This window comes from Corapipo altera, unplaced genomic scaffold (assembly GCF_003945725.1).
Source record: "Corapipo altera isolate COAL_440 unplaced genomic scaffold, ASM394572v1 22b, whole genome shotgun sequence".
Taxonomy (NCBI): Eukaryota; Metazoa; Chordata; class Aves; order Passeriformes; family Pipridae; genus Corapipo; species Corapipo altera.
Genome location: NW_020884876.1, coordinates 27401263 through 27424244, shown reverse-complemented (window position 1 = coordinate 27424244; position 22982 = coordinate 27401263). Strand labels below are relative to the sequence as shown.

At 40.0% G+C, this 22982-nt stretch overlaps 1 protein-coding gene across 1 annotated transcript in view; it reads left to right on the top strand.

The window, feature by feature from the left end:
• Positions 1 to 8216: 8216 nt before the first annotated feature.
• BMPR1B (bone morphogenetic protein receptor type 1B) overlaps positions 8217 to 22982 on the top strand; it is a 29850-nt gene continuing 15084 nt past the window's right edge. Inside the window, exons 1-3 of the mRNA XM_027636176.1 lie at positions 8217 to 8369; positions 17669 to 17771; positions 18728 to 18830. Of these exons, the coding sequence (XP_027491977.1) occupies positions 8230 to 8369; positions 17669 to 17771; positions 18728 to 18830 (346 nt within the window). The 5' untranslated portion in view covers positions 8217 to 8229. The remainder of the gene's footprint in view (positions 8370 to 17668; positions 17772 to 18727; positions 18831 to 22982) is intronic.

The following is a 22982-nucleotide window of genomic DNA, read 5'->3' as shown; positions in this document are numbered from 1 at the left end:
CATATATATGTAAATTTTTAAAAAGCCAGTGAAAATATACCATGCTTATGCCATAACATAGCTATATGACAGTTTTGTTTTTGTAGATATCGACACTGTTTAATTTATTCTTATGAGAAGTGAGAGGGAATGACTCCAATGTAGTAGGAATTAGAAAGGAGTTAGTAATTTGTGAAGTAGGTTGCTCTTTAGGCTGAGCTGGGGTTATGTCACATCTACTTGCGAACAGCCAGACCCAGTCAGTTAGAAGGGCACTGGCACCTCTGAATAATGTTGGCACTGTTTTCTGCAAGCATGGCATGTGCACATGTAATTATATTTTAATATACAGGTGCAGTCTTTGATCTTGGGGCGAGAATGGCTAGCTGATATTTTTATCTTCCAGGTGCTATTTTTGTCTTAACTGCGTGGCGGTCTTGTGTTTCTTTTCACTGGGAAAGGGAACAGGAGTGACAATGATTTGTTAAACATATCTAAGAGAGCCACAGGATCAGAGCTGTCTATTGAATTCCATTGTCTGAATGCCTCAGTCTAAATATCATCTGAAATGATAATAAGTAAAAATCTACAGCTCACCGAGTGCAATCTTTGCTGCTTTCCTGAAGATCAAATAGCAAAGCATAGATTAGTAGCAATGGTATCACATTGCATTGCGTCCCATCTGCGTATTTTTTCCCCTGTTGCTACTGTTCAGAAGAGCTTTCAAGATCGCTTTTAGTGATATTTGCGTAGTCTCCTGATGGTCGCATTTGGTGTTTGCTGCTGAGAACTGCAAGTGTATGTGGTGATTTGCAGCTTAGAAGCAGAACTAACTAGCTTTGGATATTAATAGCAATCTTCCTATATTTTTTTTAATAAGAATTTTCTAAGTGAAGAGTGTGGCACAAACTCTGCTGTTTGTAGCTTAACATCCAGACTGCTCATTTCACATCTTTGTACCTTAACTTCCATCCCCTGTTTTGTTCAGGTGATGCTCATGGACAGCTTGTTGTCCACCAGGATCCCCAGGTCCTTCTCTGCAGAGCTGCTTTTCATCGAGTCAGCCCCCAGTCTGTAGTGGTACCTGGGGTTATTCCTCTACAGGTGCAGAACCCTGCATTTGCTGTTGTTGAATTTTAGATGTTTCTTCTCTGCCCATCTCTCCAACCTCTCAAGGTCCTTCTGAAGGGCTGCAGAGCATGCTATCATATCGGCCACTCCTCCCAGCTTTGTGTTGTCAGCAAACTTGAGGAGACATCTGCTCTTTTACCGAAGTCATTGATGAATAAGTTAATGGGCCTAGTATTGAACCTTGGGGGACACCACTAGTGACAGGCCTCCAAATAGCCTCTGTGCCACTGATTACAACCTTCTGGGATCTACCGTTCAGCCAACTCTCAGTCCACCTCATTGTCCACTCGTCCAGTCCACACTTCCTGAGTTTGCCTATGAGGATGTTGTGAGAGACAGTGTTGAAAGCCTTGCTTGAGTTCAGGCAGACAATATTCACTTCTGTCCACTCATCCATCCAGGGGTTTAATTGAAGAAGGCAATCAGATTGGTCAAGCGTGATTTAACTTTAGTGAATCTATGTGGATTACTCCTGATCACCTTATTGTCATCCATGTGGATAGAGATGGCCTCCAGAATGAGGTGCTCCATCACCTTTCCAGGGATTCAGCTGAGGCTGGCTGGCCAGTAGGTCCCGGAGTCCTCCTTCTTGCCCTTTTTGAAAACTGGGGTGATATCTGCTTCCTTCCAGTCCTCAGGCACCTCTCTGGATTGCCACAACCTTTCAAAGATTTGTTACGGTGTCTGCCAGCTCTCTCAGCACTAATGGATGCATCCCATCGGGGCCCATGGACTTGTGGATCTCTGCTTAAGTGTTCTAGACCCCAATCCTATTTGACCAAGGGAGGGTTTTCCTTCCAGCATTCCTTTACCATGGAGTCTTGGGTCAGAGACTCCTGTGATGTAATGGTAGATAGCAGATTACATGTTCATTTTCCATGGGCAATGACACCAGAGAAGCCTTCGTGTTAAGTTGCGTGTAGTATGGGATGGGTATTAATTTGAAGGGCCTTTTCTCAGTGGCTTTGTCACAGCTTATTACATTCCATGCTGAATGTAACTATTTAGCTAATAATTCTGAAAAATAAATACATTGTTTAAAGTGGTGCTCTGTGCATATAGCTATATTGGCACTCAGCGGCAATTCTATGAGTATGGACAGAAACAGTTTTTAAGCAAACTACCTTGATGGATTGTTTAAAAGTACAATATATTTTAAACTTTATTTGCATCACAAATAGAAGCAAAATGACCCCGAATTTTGAAATATACAGATAAGAAGGAGCAATGTGTAGGTTCTATATATTTTGGTGTACAGGAAATCCAGCATAGGTGGGAAATGGTGTAAATCATACACAAACCCCACAATGCTACTATTTTTTTAGTATGTCAGTTTATTACAGTAAACATATATCAAGGTACAGGTGTTTTCAAACACTGATTGATACCAACCTCAGTTTGGGCTTACTAGTGCAATATAGTCACACGCTGAAAAGGAAAGCACGTTGTTTTCATTTTTCCGGTGTATTACTGCTAGATTTTGTTTACTGTGTTTTTAGATCAAAAATAGATCTGATCTTTTCTTGAGTTTTATTGTAGCCTTGAATATCCAGCAAAGGAAACTATCTTGATCCAGTTTTCCTTCTCTGTTATATATTTATCACCAATAAAAAAGTGTTTTACTGTTACCTCTTGACTATTTTACACAGTAGATCAGGCTGAGTTAAGAGGTGCAATTTATTTCAAGTTCTTTAACTGTGCTGTGTTTTCATTGCTGACTATTTGCCAAAAAATATCCCATGGAAATTCTTTTATCTGATGACTGTAAAGTAGAGCGAGTTAGCAGTTACTTATTTCCCCTTCTCCTAAAACAATCATGTTGATGGTATAACTGTATCCTGGGGGGAAGTCATCAGGTTGTGGTTTATGATATGGCATAGGAAACTCTAGCAGGGTGTTGCAAGATAGTTTTGTATTTTAATAAAAGACTTTTTTGAGGAAAAGTGCACTGTGTAGATTAATACAGGGCATAAATGAAGCCATCTTATGGTTTAAAGTTTCCCTCTAACACTTCCATCAAATTGACTGATTTTCTTCTCAGGTTTGAGTGGGTTGCTTTCTTTTGTTTTCAGTTACTGTTCAGACATTTTTGTATGAATATCCTTAATTTCCAGTGCAAAGCAGCAGCTGAAAAAGCTATTCCATGATGTGTAAAGCTTCCTAGGTGTGTACCTTCTCTGAAGCAGTAAGCATCATTCAGAGTCAGTGGGTGCTGTTGCTAGCCAGATGTTGTTATTAGACTGGGAAAATATGAATGGTTGATATTGAATCAATCTGAGGCTTCAAATACCCTAAGTTGAAAGATGTAAGCACAGAACTCTGACACTTTTTTTTTCCCTGAAAATGCTTGTTGGTGGCCCTTAGCATCTGTTTTGGGAAGGAGCAAGTCTGACTTTTACTCCTGACAAACCCATGCAAGGTCATGGGAGATCTGCTTTTTCACTGCATAGACAGCACATAAATCACACAGCTGTGGCACAGACATCAGTCTGTTAAGATAACTATTGCTAATTCTTCATCCTCTGGGAACAGGATGGCTTAAGATTTAAACTAGAGAATGCAGAGGAGCAGAATAAAGAGCTTTTCACCTCCTACATTACCAGACTTGTTGAATCAGAGCAATGCCCAAAAGTCATTACCATCTGATGGCTGTGAGCCAGTGTGAAATGAGTTACTGGGCTTTTTCCAGGTTCTAGCGGGGAAATTTCTGTCCAAATCACATAACTATGGCTACAGTTGGCAGGGGCTGAAGTACTCGTTGGCAGCTATGGCAGAGATCTTGAAGACTGAATGTACACTAAGAGACGGGCTCTCTAGACCTTTTTTTTTTTTTTTTTGCACCTACTTGAACTGATGCAAAGCTTAAATAGGTGATTTTCCTTTTGTGTGCGAGGTACCACTGTCTACAAACCTGTCAAACCAATAAACAACAACAGTATTTAAAACCGTGTTATAATTCATCCTGGTAGTTACTTCATTGTGATTGTAGAGTGGGGATCTGTAATCACATCTCAGTCATTTTAAGAAAATGATAGCAAAACTAATTGAAATGCCATAGAAGAGTTTGCCACATGACAAAGTTAGTATTTGGATGCAAATCTTAGTGCTCACAGATTACCATGAAGTGTAGGAGGGATGGGAAGCAAAGTGGAAGAATATATACAAATAGGATGATTTGTTGACAATGGAGGTTAATAGGGCTTTAAACTAGACATTAGCATTATCCTGAATGACTATGAGAATGACTTTCATCTTACAGCACTTTATTTTCCTTGTTTTCCTTCTCCTAGATTCAGGATCTTTGTAGATGTACCTTTCCATAAAGGAGCTCAAAGCATGGAGAGAGAGACACACATTTGGAAAAATCACAATAGTAGCGTGCTGTACACAGTCCCAGTTCTTGGGTACAGAGTGATAACAGAGGCCATCACATCACAGTTTTCAGTGGTCCCAGTCCTATAGAGGAAAGTAAAAGCCATGGTGGCTGACTGCCAGTCCTTGTTGTGGAAGGTACATGTTGGTGAATTTTAGTGGAAAAAGAGAGATAAGCTGAGAAAACCAACTAAATTTGATGCAGGTATACCATTCTGATGGTGACCTTCAAGCTTTCAGCTGTTTTGATTAATTCCCTGGTGCAGTTAGTAAGTTTCTCAGCAGACTACAATTACCTTATTTTTGATACCACTGTTTTTCTGCAGTTCTCCCAAGCTGTGCTCAGTTCGCTGGGAAGCTGACCATAAGCAGACTGCAACAGGATAGGCTACAGCAAAGAAGCAGCCAAACTTAAATAGCCTGAAATCCTTTGCTTTCAGGGTTCTTGGATATATCTCCTTATGAGAGCTTTCAAAGCCCAAAAGGCTTCTAATTCCTAGACGGAGCCAAGGCTGTCTGACCAAGATGTGCTTGTTACAGCACAGAAGCAAATGCAAGATGAGCAAGCTGCTCACCATCCCAAACTGTGCATTTCACACCTGAAATCAGGGGCAACCTGTTGCCAAGCTGGAAAGCTCATGTGGGTTTCTTCCTACATGTTACACTTTGGGGAAGGGACTGCTTGAAAATCTTTCTGCTCTAAAGTCAAGCAGACGTAGAGGTCAAAAGACCTTGTTGAAACTCAACTCTGAGTGGGAGGAGAGTTCTTACATGTTCTACGGTTATCTGCTGGAGAGACATCTGAATTTCAGTGGCAAAAGATCTGCCCATCCTTTTAGCTAGCAGCCAGGAAATTAAGACATGAAAGGAGCAAGAGAATAGAGTGAGAAGATGTTTTCATTGTAGAAGACAGAAAATAGCTTGATTGAAAGGGTCTTATTCATAACTTTTATTTTTATTTAATTTAATGTATTTGACAGTGAACTGCAATGGCTTTGCAGTTTTGACCCTGACCATTAGCTGAAAGCAAAATGCTAGGCTACATTCCTACTTTGCACTCTTGGAAAGTGTAAATTTGAATGCCAGCCTACTTGTCCTGCATTTTCTGAAAAACAAACTACGTCTCTAAATAGCAAGCTGTCATGCTTTGATGGTACTTCAGATATTTGATTCTAATTCAGCAGCTTCCACTTGTTTTATTATATCCAAGAGTACAACCATGTCTAGGAGTGTAAGCTATTGTTGTTTATGGCAAGTTTTGCAGGAGCTATTCATGATCACATCCCTGATGAGGGATGGGTATAGATTGCGCTGGAGTGTGGCTGCCTTATTCATTTGTTGAAAAAAGGAATGATCTACAACTGTATATATTGTGGGGAAGGTATTTAGCTGTCTAAATTTAACATCTTCAGGCACGATCTAATGTGTAATTAAACCTTTCCCTTTTTCTTTGCTAGGTGTAAAATGCTTTTGTCTTTGTACTCCTTGCTGGGGAAAGATCCCTGCTGAAACTGCTGATAGCTCGAAGAAAGAGCCATGGAAATGATGCACAAAGCAAACTATTTCACTCAATTGCCTCATGAGCTTGAAGTCTGAAAATCCTTGAGGGGAATATTAATAGTCGAAGATTCCCCATTCAGAGCAATACAGATAAAAATTGCCAATTGAAAGAGAATTTACATAATCCCTAATCTTGTGATCCAGGGAGCAAACATCTGTTGATTTGTTATCATCACGATATTATAAAAAACAAAAAAACGTGCATTTTTTTTCTTAATTTATGCATCTACTCCATCTTATGGTACAGCTACAAGTACACAACAATATAGATACACAATGCATCTTGAGTGAACCAATGCATTTAGTTCTAATTTTGCCAAGCGGGACTTTGACATCCAGTTGTGTCATGAATCCAGTTTATATCTTAATGTTGGACACAGGGGTTACAAGCCCATAGTTTGTGTATGTTTTGTAACTAATTTCCTGGTTTGACTTTAAAAAAAGGTGAGCTAATCAAAATTCCAGTCGGTTTCAGTGGGATGCATAGGTACTGAGCAAAGGCCAAGCTGTATGAGTTTTGTATTTTGTAGGTGTATTAGTCTGGTATGGTAAATGATTCTCTTTCAAGTGTATCCCCTTAATATTATTAATGTACCTCTCGTGCAAGAAGTATGCAAGGAGTGGAAGGGCTATGATGTTCAAAAAAGCTAACGCTTCTCTAAATGCAATGTTCTCATGTGCAAAGCCCCACTTTCCCCAGAGCTAACAAGTTGCAGCTTTTTCCGAGTTGGCTAGGGATAAGCTTGCATGTCTCCTGTTACACTGAAGAAAATTAAAGCCTGTCTGCCAGTTGTTCCCAGTGCCTATCCATTTGCAGGACTTTCCTGTCAGAGCTGGCACAGGAGAGGAGGGGTATGCAGGTATGCAGCTGGGAGGCATGATGTGCACGCTTGTGCTCGAGGCACTGGCTGGTCCCATGCACCCAGGAGCACAGGGTGGACTTTGTTAACAGTCTTCCTAAGAGCATGGACTGGTTGAATAGCCCTGAGCTTCCTCCAGCCTTTCACCGTTTCAGAATCTTTCAGCCTGTTCTTGCCATCCAAGCTCTGAAGTGTAGCTACTTGTTCCCATTACCTCTGCCTGTTTGCCCACTCCATCCCTCTGTGGGGAGCTAAATAGGATAGAATTTTCTGTCAGCTCCACAATATATCAGTCCTGATGATGGAGATTTAGGGAAGATTTTGGAGTCAAAGCAGCAGTTCAGGAGCCAATCAAAATAATTATAACGCCAATTGTTTCTAAAGACTTAACAGTAAATCAAGAATTTCAAGCCTGCTCTACAACTACTCTGTTGGAGACAGCTGTTTTTAAATGACCTTTTAGTAAGATTTCTTACAGGGAACCAAAAGGAAAGTGAGGAACTGCCAGTTGAAGCTTTTCATGCTAATCTCATTTTTGTCTTTGAGGTTTAAAACATTCACAAGGACTGAAAGCTGATATTTATGAGTGGAGCTGAAGGCTGGGGAAGGTTGCTTAAACAGCTTCTAGCCTATCACCATCATCTCCAGCTGTACTCCACTAGCTCCATAGAGATTCAGTACTCTGATAATTTATAAATAATCACTTCCATATATTTCAACATTGTTCATTCTAAAACACATTCTTGTCTTTTACTTTGTTTATAGACTTTTTTTACAGAAATTTACTCTTTTCCTTGTTTTCCAAGTAATGCTTATGCAATTCACAGAAAGTGTTATTGAACTTGAAAGAACATCACTTTCTGTTAAATCTTTGTTAATTTGTATGGCTGTGTTCTGTTCTGCCTGGAGTACCATAAATCCCACTGATTTTTATGGGGTTCAGTTGATGTAGAATTGTGCCAAGTGCTGTAGAGATAAAGAAAACTCAAAGGTGTAACCAAGGATTTGAGCTGTGTAATGCAATAGAAGAAAAGCTGTGCTGTGCGATATGTAATAATAAAAGCACAATATATATCTTGGCAGCAGCAGAACTTGAACATCAGCACCTTTGATCTAATACCACCAAGGTCCCATAAGCCTCAAACGTGGTGACCGTTCCAGAGATGCCTACAGAAAACCATTCTGTAGTTATTTGTTGTCTCAAATAACTGTCTCAAATTTTGATGGATAGAAACACATTAAAACCTTCATTTCAAGTCTTGCAACGCAGCCTACAACTGTTTCTTTTTTCCCCCCTCATATATTTATAGCTAATTTTCTAGACAACATGCCCTTGCGAAGTTCTGGCAAGCTGAGCATGGAGACCAGAAAAGACGGTGAGAGTACGGCACCTGCCCCTCCACAGAAGAAGCTGTCCTGTCAGTGCCACCACCACTGCCCCGAGGACTCAGTCAACAGCACCTGCAGGTTTGTGGGATATGTATGTGGTGATGAAACATGGGAAAACCTATTTGCAGTAGCTCAGCAATTCCGAGTCGGGTGTCGCGGTTTTTGTTTAAGCGGTAATGTGTAAATAAGTTGTTATACATTGTGTCTAAAAATCAGAGATAATTTTTACCTAGATATCAGCTGCGTATTTATATTTTTATGTTAGGGTATATAGGTGTTAATCATTTTAGATAATACTTGTATTAATACATTGCATGTGAAATATTCTGAAGGCAGAACTTTGTTTTTAAAGGCGCATGGAGTTAATGAGAGAAGACTTGATGGAGATATATGGAAATGCTTATAAATTTATAATCACTCTTAATAGAACACCATTTATAAGAACTCTGGTCTTTGTGCACATCTTTGCAATAGCTGAGCTATTTTCTGTAGGTCCTCAAGGCTTTGGGTTTTTTTTCTTGTTTCCATACTTGATGTGAAGCATTGTGTATTTTCTTATACTAGCTATAGTCTTCTGTTTTGTTTTGGGCTTGGAGTACTTCAAATTTCTCATTTGGATTGGATTCTGCTTCCTCTGCAAAAGGGTCCTTTTGCCTCCCTGGAGGAGAGGCACATCCAGATGTGCACAGGCTCCCTGAAGGTTCAGCATTGGTCTTGTTGCAGTGTCAACTGTTTTGTTGCACTGACACTGGCTGAAGCAAGCTGAGGTGACTGAGGGTACCTGTGGTGGAACCAAGCTGCTGTTCCCCCACTCAAAAACAGCTCTTACCAGACACATAAAATTGCTGTTGAATGAAGGTACTGGTCAAAAACCTCTGTCTTGGCTTAAAATGCAGGTTACAGTTTGCTTTAGCTGCAGCAAAGTTGGGCTGAGCTCTTTATGTTTCATATAAGGAATTTAAACTTTTCTGAATATTTAGAGCAAGTATGATTTTGGAGATACACCCTATCAGCCATAGCCTGGTGGGGCTGTGGGAATCAGAGAAGCATCAAAGCAGGGCACAGATATGACCCCAGCTGGAGACGCCAGTTTGAGGTGAGATAGTCAAACATGGTGTCAGCTCTTCAAGGCAGAGTATTAAAAAGATAAATGGCGAAAGCCTGAGGTTGCTGAAGATATTGATTGCTTTGTTGGATTTTTGAGTGTTCTTTGTAGCCTGACTTAATTCTTCTCAGCCTGCAGTGTCAATACTGAAGTATATCAAAGTTTTGGTGACAGCTGTAGATACCATTTCCCCTTTCTATTGTCTTCCTACAAACCCATGTTCTAAGCAGGAGTTAGACTTAACTGCTCTCACATGACAGTCAGTTTAAAAAGCTGTAAAAGCTCACTCTGATATCAATTTGCAGATCCCCTGCAGTGTGAATCAGCTGTTTCCTGTTCCTGCCCAGCAAGAGCAACAGCTTTTATATGTGCTGTCTCACACACACAGGAACAGGGAAGTTGCAGATGACTTTTAAATCCATGAATTGGGAAGCACAAAGGGATCAATGTTAAAGAGGCAACTGAACAAGGTTTATACCCCAGCTGGGTAGGCTTGCTGTTGCACGTTGCTTTGTAGACGTCATTGACATTAATTATTTTTCATGTTACCAGGAACTATGAATAATGTTCTATTAAAATGGATCTGTGTGTGTTTCCTTAGCTGCAATGCTTTAAAGAAATTCTCTTCAGAGTCCCCCTTATGGTGTCAAATGTCAAACTTTTTTTTTTAGGTAATACCCATGGATAGGCAGTTATGTGGTAATAAAACAAAAAATTGTAACCCCTTTTGTCTCATAATCTTTGAAGATTTAGATGTTCTACTTTAGTGAAAAAATTATTTTTTCCAATTTAAACGAAACTGGAATTTACCCATCAAATATTAGTCACTTTTCTGTCCAGGAATATGGGAACAGTCAGGAGATTTGCATTAGGTCAGCTCCTCATTCCTGTCCTGTGCATCACCTGAGCAGTACCGACCTTGCCGCTTGCCCAGTAAGCAACAGCATAAATGAAAAATTGCTGAGGAGGGAGTTTGGAATAATGTAAAATAAAACAATGAAATCAATTTAAATACCCTTCCTTCATGGCTTGTCCACAGTAATCCTGTTCGTGATGGTGATCATTGCTATTGATCCCACTGCCTTGGTGTGAGAGCTGCAGTGAGGTATGAAGGACCCAACACCCCTTGTTTTCCCTACATCTTCTTAACTGTTAATCTGTAATTGTTTCTTTCTTAAACTCCTTTCTGCATAGCTGGAATTATGGATCAAAAGTGAAATGTGATGTTACAGAGAGAAGAAGGTCTTAAGTCTACTATTGGGAAACAGTAGTTATTAGGTGTCTGGTTAGCTGGCTGGATTGAGACCAGGTTTCAAAAGATTTGAGCACAACCAACCAGGTTAGCAGCAATTATTCACTTTCCCTGTCTTTTGGGATCATCCTACTAGTCAGGCAGTAACTTTCGTATTTCATCCTAGCCTGAATGACTGTTGGCACAGTTTTAAAGCACTCGGGAATCATCACTGAACCTCACTATAAAGGAAGTTGCCCAATTTTGAAGTTCAGGCAGTATTAATTGCAGTGTTCGCCTGAAGAATAAATTGACTGCTTCGGATTAAAAGTTACTGAATTAATTATCGACTTGCCTCAGATTTAGCCAATAAAAGCCTTTTGCATTAGATATTAAAAAAAAAAAAAAGACAAAAACCTCTCATCAGCTCTATCTGTTAAGCTTTGGGCTGTGCTTGGACCTTCAGAGTTTGGACCTGCGAGCCTGACAGGGATGAGCCGCTGTGTGCTGGGGCACCCAAGGGCGTGGCAAAGCCAGGGAAATTCACTGAGTACATCTATAGGCAAGGCTTGTGCTCTGGAGAGCCACTGCCCCTACCAGGGTTCTTACCAAAGCAGTGAAGCCTTTTGTGAGCCCAGGAGCAAGGACCTCTGAAAGTTCAATGGCTGTGTTTAAATTAAAACTCTCGGAGTAGAATAGCTAGTACTACTGCAATCACCATTCACCATTTGAAATTTCTCATAAAAAGCAGTCTGTCATCTCAAATGAAGATTTTTGTCTGCTACCACAGGTATTCATCTGTTAAAGTATAGATCCTGTCCATAGTAGTCTGAATGTTTGTATAAAAGTGAGGACATCTGGTGGCCATTTAAAATCCTCTCCATAACTGTACTTTAGAAATTTAAAAGCCAATTTTTAACCATATCTATATCAAATCCTCTAACAGCCTGCTGTGTTCCTATACAGAATTTCCCTTCCTTTATACTTCTGCAGCTGAAGTCCAGTGTTACTTTAGCGAGCTAAGGATAACACTGCAGCTTAAAAGGCAGATTGTTTTCTATCTTAACAGAAAAGAAGTAGATCTAGTTAGAGTGTGCATTATGTGAGCACAACAAGTTTTGGAAGATCTATTAAAGGGTCAGCTCATCAAGGGAGGACTCATGTCAGAGTGTAGCAAAACGGGGGCCAAGCCAGGAGCTGAGGCTGATACTAGGGCTGGCCAAATCCTGACTCACCAGGACCCCATTTCACCCAAGGTATCTGAATACAGCAGGCAGAGACAGCTCCCTCAGTGGCCCTTCACGTGGGTGGTAGTGATCTGGAGACAGGCACTCCTGTACCACTGCTCAGACCTCAGCTTACATGGAGCCCCTGGGCAGGGAATCTGTGTAGGGGAAAAGGAGGTCTCAGGTGGTACCACTCTTGGCAACTGAAGATCATTAGTGCACTCAGGGCCCTGACAATTAAGATCTTTTGAGAAGGCTCACAATCCTCTGCTTGTAAAGGGTGTGTTAAACTCCAGCACGTTGAAACTTTATTCTTCTTTCTGAACATCTGTGCGATCCGTAAGAGGCTTTTGGTAAAGAAGGTCAAAGCTGCTTTGAACACAACCAGGACCTTGTTTTACTGTTCCATTTCAAGTTTTGTGTATACAAAGTGAATGCATGGACAGTTGCGTCTAATCATAATTAATTGCATATTTTAAAATGTAGTGTTACATTTAATTGGCTTTGACTGTAATGGGATTGCAGTAAAAGCAGAGGCTGATTAGGTGCCTTGTCACACTCTATTTTCATGCACAAATAAATGCGGACAGTTTTAAAGATTGGGCTGATAAAGTTTAAGTTCTTATGTGTTGCCTATTGTATTGTATTTCTGCCCAATGGTGTCTTGAGGTAATTTTGGTTATCTAAAGCAATAAAATAATTAGGTTGCTTTTTGAGAGTTACCAGAGGTGATAATTCACTTGAGTGATGTTATTTTCGTTCTCCTTTTCCTTCAGATGATAAAATTGAATTTTCTTTGTAATTTGGTATGTGAAACAAAGAAGACTTTGACAGTGACCAAAGCACTGAGTTCAGGCAACTTTTCTTTTAAGCAGCTTTAATTTTTAGGGAAAACTTGAACATTTTCTGATATAGGAGCTGTGGTAAGGTCTTACATGTTAGCCTTTGAATTTTTTTAATGTTTATGTTTATTTTTTAATTTAGTCCTATATACAGGGCTGAACCAGAGTTATTTAAGTAGCCTTTGGTGATTAAAACAAAAAACTAAAGGTTAACAGAGACAAATTTGTGCAAACCCCAGTCTTTTTTTGTGCCCTGTGCCAGGGCCGTATGTCTCCTTGGTGGCTCAGCAGGTGATTTCACCCGAAATGTTTTGGGGTGTAACTCAAGGTCCCCATCCCAGACTTTTCAAGTGTGCCCCAGAAGTTCCTTGATTTTAGTTTTGCTCGTGTGTTGCTTGCACATTAGGTATTTAATATAAACCTTAAGCTAGATAGTAATGGAAGTCCAGCCTTTCTGTACTGAGACCTGTTGCATTACTCTCAGATAGTTTTTTATTGTGTGGGAGTACTTTGGTGTTACTGTGCAGAAAATGCTGGAATACCTAAAACTTCCCTTTCGTATTAAATTTAGTTATACAAAAAAAAGAACAAAAAAAATCCATAACAGCGAATACCTATGTTAAGTCTGTCCTAACATTAAATAAGAACAACGTCATGCAACTTCAACTAAAGTGTAATCTTAAGGTCAAGTAAAAGAAAACATATGGTCTGTGTTTAAATTTTGGAGACAAAGGAAAGGAATAAAAGAGAAAGGAAAAAGGAAAAGAGGAAGATGAGTATCTTTATTTTACCTATTTTCTCCTTGATAGTTCTTATATCTACTGAGATAGATTTTGCACATAAGTGAAAGGTGCTAGAGAGCCCTGGTGAAAATGCAGAAGTACCCATGCTTGGTGCTACTGCCATACCCCAAGTTGTACCATCAGGTCTATAGATCTGTCAAATCTCATATACTCTGCATCAAGCCTGGATGGTTTCTAGGGATCTCCCTCACAGATTGGCATAATGGCTCGTTTTCTGTGGTGTATGCCAATGGCTCGTTTTCTGTGGTGTGACCCTGCATGTCAGGAATAACTGTTTGATATTCTTTGTGATTTAGTAAAACAATGCAAGATAGATTTAGTGATGTGTCACTCCTTCGAGAATACTATGGGCAGGTAGTATAGAGAAAATATTGATTGATGGGCCTATAAATAACAATATGAAAATGTAATAAGTAATATTCTAGCTCCTCTATGATGTGTTGGGTACCCATGTTTCTTACTGTGTGTTGGGTCATCACTGAGCACCAAGAGAGCCAGAAGGTACCATACACAGCAGAGCATGCATGGTAGGAACAGCATCACCATCTTGGAGACTAGTGTGGCCAGAAACTGTGGCCTGCTGTGAGCCACCTTCTTTGCTCTGTTGCACCTGTAAGTCTCTCTTTGCCTTCAGAGTAGTTGTGCAAACATCTGAAGATGCATCTGGCTCAACAACTGTGTAATGCCCTTCTCACTTTATTTCACGTTACTTCCCTGATGTACAGCTGCTAACTATATTGTGTTTTCTGAAAAATGACCCTGTATTGAACACATTTACAATGACTCTTTATTTTATGGATGGTGTCCAAAGACAGCATTTTGCTAAATTTGGCCTTCATCATTTTCCTTAAGTGAAGGACAAAATATGTGAATTAGATGCAATTTGGGAGTCAGCCAATCTTCAAATTATATTATTTCAGCCAGTTTTTACAGAAGAATATGAATTCTCAGTTTCTGTACATAATACAATCTAACATTTTTTTTATCATTTTAAAATCAGTGCAGAAACTTGTCATGTTGCTTTGGATGGAAATTAAAAGATGCTGTTGCTCTTTCTGATATCAAAATGAGGAATATAAAGAGCAGTGGACAGAAGTAATAATACTCATATGGACTCTTTTGCAAATAAAATTAAAGATAAGGCATCTTTTCATCAAGTTACTTAACCTGTCTGTCTGTGAATAGGCACTGAATGAGGGAAAGGTGTTGCTTTTCACAGTTATATATTGCCATTCCTGGCTGTGTCACACACACATAGAGCCGGATGGGAAATCTTCAGCAGTCAAGTTTTGGTAGCTGAGGAGTCACATCTTCTGTGAGAAATGGCTGCTGGCCAGTGAGGACATCTGTGTGAGCAGATGCAAAGCTGTTGGCCTCGGTTCCTGTCTTCTGACATTTAGTAAAGGTCTGAGTGAAGATCATTGCTTTCTTTGTGGTAATCTGTAATTGTAGCAGCACCTTCTATATCAGTGTCTGTCAGTGTTTCCGCTGTTAACTCCCTCTATTTTCCTGGCATTTGACTTGACTGTAAAAATTCACTCTTGGCAAATATGTGACATAGCAAATCTGTGCTTATTAGTGATCACATCCAGAATGTATTTAATCACTCTCCTGCACCATACTCTAATAAGGTGATGCTTTAGTGGAGGAGGTGAGTGGATGTGTATCCAGATGTATTCAGCAACATCACATTGAGTTCCGTCTTTACACACCATTTGCAGAATCAAATTACACAGAATTCAAATTGCAGAGTTTAAGAAAATAATAGTTCTCTACTACAAAATTTTGCTAGGAAGCGGAGAATAGGATTTTTGTACTGCTTTGTATATATGTGTGTGTATATATATATATACACATATATACGTATATATACATATATATACTTCGTATATGTACAGGTGATGTACAGATGTTTCTACTTGTGCAGTCACCAAAATAAACATAAAATTTGAGATGATGCAGAGTCAGCTGACTTGTTTCTGACTTGTTATATTAGTAAGAACAGTTTCATTTCTACCATAGGCAGGTATGAGATAGGGTAATCAGGGTAAAGCAGGGGTATGTCCTGTGAACCAGGAGAAGAGATCAAGGGTGGGAGTGGGGAAGCAGTTAGGAGATACTTCTTTCTTTTCAGAAGAGTCACTTCTCCCTCTCACCCAAACACCTCAGAAATTTTCAAAAACAATGAATTCTTACATTGCGTGAAAACTTTTGGGTTTGTCTTTTTTTCCTTAAAGATAGAAACAAGCAGTACCAGTGTTTATTCTGCTCAGCATTGCTGTTTCTTTCTCTCACTTTTCCTTCATTATTTTAAGATTGTCTGTAAAGAGCATGATTTATCCTTATTGTTGGACATTTATAACTTTTTTGTTTTGCTCTATCCAATCTAATTTTGTTTTCCTTTTTCAATTTGGAGTAAAATATTCAGAGGTACTGAAGTACTTGAGGAGCCTGAATTTAATTTTCAGAAATGAGCTAAGAATCAGAGTCCCATGACAAGTCAGAAAAATAGAATTAAAACTGCTGACTTTTCTGTTTCTCTTTTTCCCTTTTGCAAACAATTTGACTTTTCATTGCCTTGCTTTTATTTGATGAACGAAGAGTTAGGGGTTTTTTTTGCTGGGAACTGTTAGCAGTTGAGTTCATTTTTGTGTTTCACTTGATTGCAATGTATTGTTTTGTTGCTCTGTCCCCTGGGTTAAACTTACTCATTACTTTGAATCAAAGGCACCATGCAAACAAATAAAATCTAATCCAATATAATATTCTACTCTAATGGATTCCTTACAGTCTCTCTTGGCAATCCTATTGTTCCTGTATTTTAAGCTTAAGCAACAAAATCAAGGTGGTGGTTGCCCAGAAGGGTTACTGTCTCCTTTCCCTTCCTTGTATGCACAATGTCAAAGAAGGGTAGAAGTCATCGCTCGCTTCTCTGAGAAAGTAATTTGTAATGTGCAATGGGGTACTTTTCAAATCCAGAAGTCAATAACCTGTGATAGATTATTATTTGAAGTAATAAGCTTACTGTGGCTAGACCCTGCACCACTAATATAAAAATATGCCACAGCAAATGTTTGACATGATCCTATGCAGCATCTCTGTCATGTAGCTAATACTTACAAATTGTGTTTATCTCTTAAATGTGTAGCTGTGCCTCTTCATTGCCTTTGCTCTTGTTGCTCTGTTAGACTCTCAAGTAAGGAGCAAATCATCTGAAATTTTGCTGTGTTTAAGTTTTCTAATCCCTTTTTCTTTGTATTTCCTTGGTTTAACTGAGTTTCTCTTCTGAAAAATACTCATTGCACATAATAACCAGTGTTGTTTTCCTGGGGAAATAACAGAATATTTTCTTTTTATGTGACTTAAATGTCTTGTATTAAAGAGTTTTTTCTTTATTTTTAGTTCTTCTTCCTGCAAATCCGTCAATTTTTGTTTCTTACACGTTACGTATCTTCCTCAGAGTGCTGAGAAATAAATGTACAGTGGTTTCAATAAAATGCAGCCACCCTTTCCGTGCTCTCCTCCCCCTCTTTCCACAGAATTTAGGCATTTGACCTTCATCAAGGAAGGACATTTATCACCAGCACCATCTAGCCATCTGTTAGTATACTTGTCCTCCCTGGTGCATGTTCTTGTAAACGGAAGCATTATGGATCACTTTAAGCTTATAACCCGAGTAAACAATTATGAAGGGTGTTGATGATAACTCAAGAACATACACAAGAGTGTTGCAGTTCATAATATGGTTAAAACAGGCATCACAAATCACTCTTAATAATATTTTACATTTAGTATCTCGAAAATGTTTCTTCCTTTAGGTCTTTCTCATGATGTAAATATCCGTGCCTTGTTCTCACACACAAGGCAGACCTTCTGTAACTTGAAGGTTGCATCTGTACACGTCTCCAGAGTCTTGACAAAATAATGACCATAGGCAGAGAATTAAGATGTTTGTTAGTGGGGTTTGTAGCTGTGAAATGTTGGAAAGGTAAGTGCCTGTACTCCAAGGTAGAGCATCCTCTGTGTGTGCAAGAGCTGATCTGCAGCAGCCTTATTATATTGATTTGTTAATGGCAGATTTGCCTTGCAGGGCGCAAAGTTTAAAACAATATTGAGCAGCACATTTTTCACTTCAGTGCCTTTTTCTGATTCACTCTTTCCAATCCTCAGCACTGATGGCTACTGCTTCACTATAATAGAAGAAGATGAGTCTGGCGGACATTTAGTCACCAAGGGATGTCTTGGATTAGAGGGCTCAGACTTCCAGTGTCGGGTAAGGAAGTATTTCCTGCCAGAGTGTTGCTTGAATTTTTGATAGCTTTCAATTAAAGTGCAGTCAACAGACGTTACTGTGTCCGTGTTTTTCACTTCTGTTCATTTGGCAGATAGATCTGCATTGATTGCAGAGGGGAGTGCATGTGTATCCCCAAAACATGATACCATAGCTGCTCCTGACAACAACTTATGCTTTTGGTTTTGGCACTACTGTTACTAGTAACACTCCCACTCACAGGAAGTTTGTATTTAAAGAAATGAAGTCTAACTCCTGAAGTCTCCATGGTAGATGAACTTAGTTAGATATCATTTGATAGACTGCAGCAACTTTTATGTCTTATATGCAGTTACACTTTGGTTTTGGATTTTTGGTGCCAGAAATTCCCTTCAAGTATGGTGATCATCTGATGGAAGACTATCTGCAGGAATGGAAGGGGTATGGGCAATGGAGCAAGGTGGCTCTAAAGTGTTTGTCTTTCCTCATGTTAACCTTAAATGGTTTCATGTGAGTATAGGAATGATCTAATCATTAAGGCCCATGGAAGGTATTTTACCCAGCTTTCCATGAGACCAGAATCAGCAGTTAAATTAGTCCACACAGCAATTCCTGTATTATTCTGGCTAAACTGTTTTGGATACCCACATTAACTCATTATTGCAATGTAAGCCTAACTGATGGATGTGTGTGACTTCCAGTTCTGACTTGCACCATTAGAGTCATTCTGCAGCACTAGGGCACCAACAGACATAAGTTAGGAATGAGTTAATCTCTTAATTATCTAGATGAAATATTGCTGGATACACTGGGTGGCAGAAATCCTTACTCTACACATCCTAGAAATCTGTAGCAGATTGCAGTCCAGCTAGTAAGCACATCTTTTTCTCAAGTGCCAGAATGACTATATATTTACAACACAGGTAATTAATTGCTTTCTATCAAATTGTTTGTTTTAGGACACTCCTATTCCACACCAAAGAAGATCTATTGAATGTTGCACAGGCCAAGATTACTGTAACAAACATCTTCACCCTACACTGCCACCACTGAAGAATCGAGGTAAGGGGGAAGTAAGGGGAACAAAATCCAGTCCTAAACTGATCTTTTCCTGCTGTTGCTCTTTGTACCTTAGGACATGTATTGGTAAATGCTGGGGAAAGGTTTTAGCATTTTTGTTTGTTTGTTTGTTTAAACATCACTTTCTGAAACTTTGTAAAGTTACTTTTGTCTGGATGTTGCAGAATACACTTTTTAGAAAGGTATGCCTAAGTGTAAATTCATCCATGATGAACTGGCATTGGCAGGAATTGGTGCTCGGCATTGAGTCACTTCAAAGTTGCAGAAGAATTTATAATCATGGCATTCTGTGTTGAAAATCCAGATCAGTGTGCAGATGCACTCTTAGTTACACAAACAGCAGATGCACAAATGCATGCCTGGAGAAAGCCTTTCACTCATATAAGCTGTTCCCTTCATGCCTGTGAAACTCTGCACAGATGGGCTGCAAAATCAAGCCTATGGAGAGTAGTATGTAAATACTTCACTGTTTACTAGCTAGCCATTAAGGCAGTGAAACCTCATAAAATTCTGACTTCCAACAGAAGAGTAATGTACTACTTTGTTGGTTTATTTAATTTTATAAAGTTATTTGGACTGAGAGAGAAGCTCCAAAAAGAGGTCAATATTTGTTCACACTTACTTAGTCTTTCATTAAATATCAATTTGGAAAACACTGCCATGATTTCTTCTTACTGCTGAGTTTATTCTACATTAAAACTACTTAAAAATACTGAACCAGGGCCTAACACTAGACATCCACCTTTTTGAGATTTTAGTTATTTGGCAAGGGTCTCTGCTGCTTATACAGAAAGCAATAAAACAAGCTTTTGGTAGTGGCAGAAGGTGTTTAGACTGATGTTGGGTTTGTTCTTTGTATATATGGGGTAAATAAAGTATCACTTGGGCACCATGGTGGCAGACCCATTAAATAGCAGAGAGAATATTTGTTAAAAGAAAAATATCAGGGAGTTGGAGCAGGGTTCTAGCTGTTCTATGTTGCAAAGTTGTCTATTTTAGCATGACAAACAAAAGGCAATGTACTCACTCAAAATATTCTGAAGATTTTTGTTTGAAATAAACTCTTACACTACCAGTATCCTGTCAGTGTATTGCAAAAATACATTTCAAGAGCTGCTCCATTAAATGCAGCTGAACAGGGCTGAAGTCAGCACCTTTATTAAGGCCTTCAGTAAATATGTCATTCTTGGTGCCAGGCCTGTTTTAATTTGTTGCTGCTGTATCCTAATATGAAACCTCAGAAAAAAAGCCAATTAGAACTGTAGATCCTCACTGCAACTAGGTACAAATACTATGTATAAATACATGCTACTGCCAGTGCCCAGTACTATGACTGTGATCATTGTATCTACTGGAAACATTTAGATTAGGTGGTGATTGTCTGAGTACTGTTATAATTGTATATCAAATTTAACATAAACTATAAGTACAAAGAAAGAAAGATGAACTAAAAAAAGCTTATAGGAACAACCCTTTGGCCTTCAGGATTCCATATGTATGCTCCTTAGAAATAAAAAACAAACAGAAAGTTGGCTTCTGATGAACTCATGTCCAAGGTGACATCTCATGGGAGACAAAGTCTAGGGAGAGCATGCAACTGTAGGTCAGAGGTTGTTGAACTGCAAATTGACCTATGCACCAAGGTAATATCTACAAAGGCAAGCGACTTGTGTTCTCAAAGTGCTTTTCCAGACCTGGCATGTGCTGGAAAGCGAGGTTTATGTCACACCCATCCTCCCATACCCCACATCCCCTAGCCCCCCAGAAAAGAAAGGAGGACCACAGACATGAAAGTGAGAGCTAGAAGAATTAACGCTGGTCAAAGCAGGACTTGTTAAGCAAGATGGAAGAAACAACAGCTAAGTTTTGAGCTCATCTCGGTACAGAACTAGCAGGATAAAATACCCCAGAGAAACCACTAAGTCCTTGTTCCAGATATACATCTGTCTTACTAAGGAAATGAAAATCATAATTGGGTCTGATATAACACCTTTGCTTTAAACAATAAAAGATATTCCTGGAAATCCCAGCAAAAGCGCAGACTGAGACCAGTCAAAAGGAGAAATATGTCTTTACTGATTTAGAGCCTATATAAGCAGAAGTGGTGGTGCCACCGTGTCTGGCTCCCTGCCTGTATAGCTAGTGATGAATGGGCAAGGGAATGATTGGAGGAATGATGGGGTTTGATGTGTGCGCACAGTCTCCACGCCTCGGATTTCACTGCCGTTTTTACTTGGATAACTGTAACATTGTGAACTGAAGGGACCTGGGGAGGGAAGCGAACCTCCTCTCCCTTTGATATGCTGACTTCTCCCTTGAACCTGCTGGGTGGCATTTTCAGTGCACTCCTCAGCATGGTCCCACGGATGGCAGTGAGGGAAACGACTGGTGGAGGAGGGGGAAATCGTTGGAGAATAACTGAGAGGCAACTTGGTATCACTGAGCTCACCACTGACACCAGCATGCACCGCTGTTTTCATACTACATGAAACTATTAATGCGCTGTTTGCTGGGCTTCACTATTATCAGCCAGCCAAGGTATGTGAAGAGGCTTCCCAAAGTGTTTGTTTTGTGCTCCCCACACCGCACTCCTGGTAATCGCTCACTGCTGCCTCCATGGAAGCTCCTGCTTATTCTCATAACTGCTGCTTGGCACCTTGCAGTTACCAAGTAACATAACACTAAAAAGCACAGTGCTGGACTTCTTAAAGGACAAGAGTATCTCCAGCACATAAACTGGCACTGACTGGGACCCACAGTCTTCACCACAGAGCCCACAAGCCAGTCATTAAGCAGACTCACAGCTGAGCTGCCCCATCCCCTCCACCTGGTCAAGGAGGTGCCAAAAATTGTGCAGGGAAAGGGAGGTTTGTCCTGCAGCTCTGGGGAGAACAACGTGGGTTGGAGGAAGAGGAAAGACTTGATCTCCAACAGCACCAGCCTGGTTCAGTGCAGCAGAACAAACAGACATTGCTGGTGTAAGGATGGGGGCACACATTTAATCCTGTGTTGTCCACATGCCAGCAGGTTTATGAAGTCCTCAAGTGAGCAAGCAAATTAAATTCTGCCAAAATGCTTTAAAAATGCAGGAAGTGTTTGAGAGGTGAGACAATAGCTCGCTTATCATCAGTATTGCTTCTCATCATATGTACCCAAATAAATATAAAGACATATGGAACTTATTCTCTCCTCCTGTGAGAGCTAGTTGCATGCCTGTGCTGTGCAGAGTGAACTGCTACGAAAGCTATGTCAACTGACACTGCTGGCATGGGGGACATCACCCACTGCAAGAGCATAAGTGCATTGGTGCTGCTGCATTCTGCAGCAGCCACTCCCAGCAAGGAGATCGGGACATGTTCCTTTATGTCGTGCATGCTTTCCTTGCACATGCTCCATGTAATTGCATTTGGATACCAAAAGAATTTTGCGGTGTTGGAACCTGAAGTTGATCTGAGAGTTAAACAGCACTTCCAAAATGCCTTCTGGCCTCTGGGAAAACCAAAACTGCATTTATTTACTTTTCTGAATGGCAGAAGCCCATTAGAAACATTGAACACAATGTTTGGATCACTGAAACACTAAAAATTACTGGAATTTGATTAAAGATTTCAGCATCTTTATCTTCCCTCTCCAAATGTGTATACTCATGAACACACAGACAGCGTGAACAGGTTCATGTGCAACACTTTGTGCCTGTATAAAGGCACAGATTTCCATGGCTTTACCATCTAGCATACACAAGTATTAGAAAGATCTGAATTGCTCTCTCTGCATCTGATGTCAGCTTTCATTACTGCTAAGCACAAAACCCGAACTTCCATGATGTCTTACTCTGTGAAGTGGGAAAACCCTTGCTGTGGGCAGATATCCAGGTTTCTCCCAGGTATAAAATGCCACTATATGGTCTCTGTGCTCTGTTTATCTTCTCTTCAGCTGATGGGCTGAGGCATCTTAAACTGCTACAAACCACACATTTTAAAGGGAAATGGTGGCTGACACAGCCTGCTTACAAAGCACAGACTGGAGCCCTCAGCCCTACCAAACAGCCATCGCCTTCACGAGAAGTCTGGATTCCCCAGTGGGCTCTCGGTTTCGACTCACAGCCCACTTGGAGTGGCAGGCCAGGGATAAATC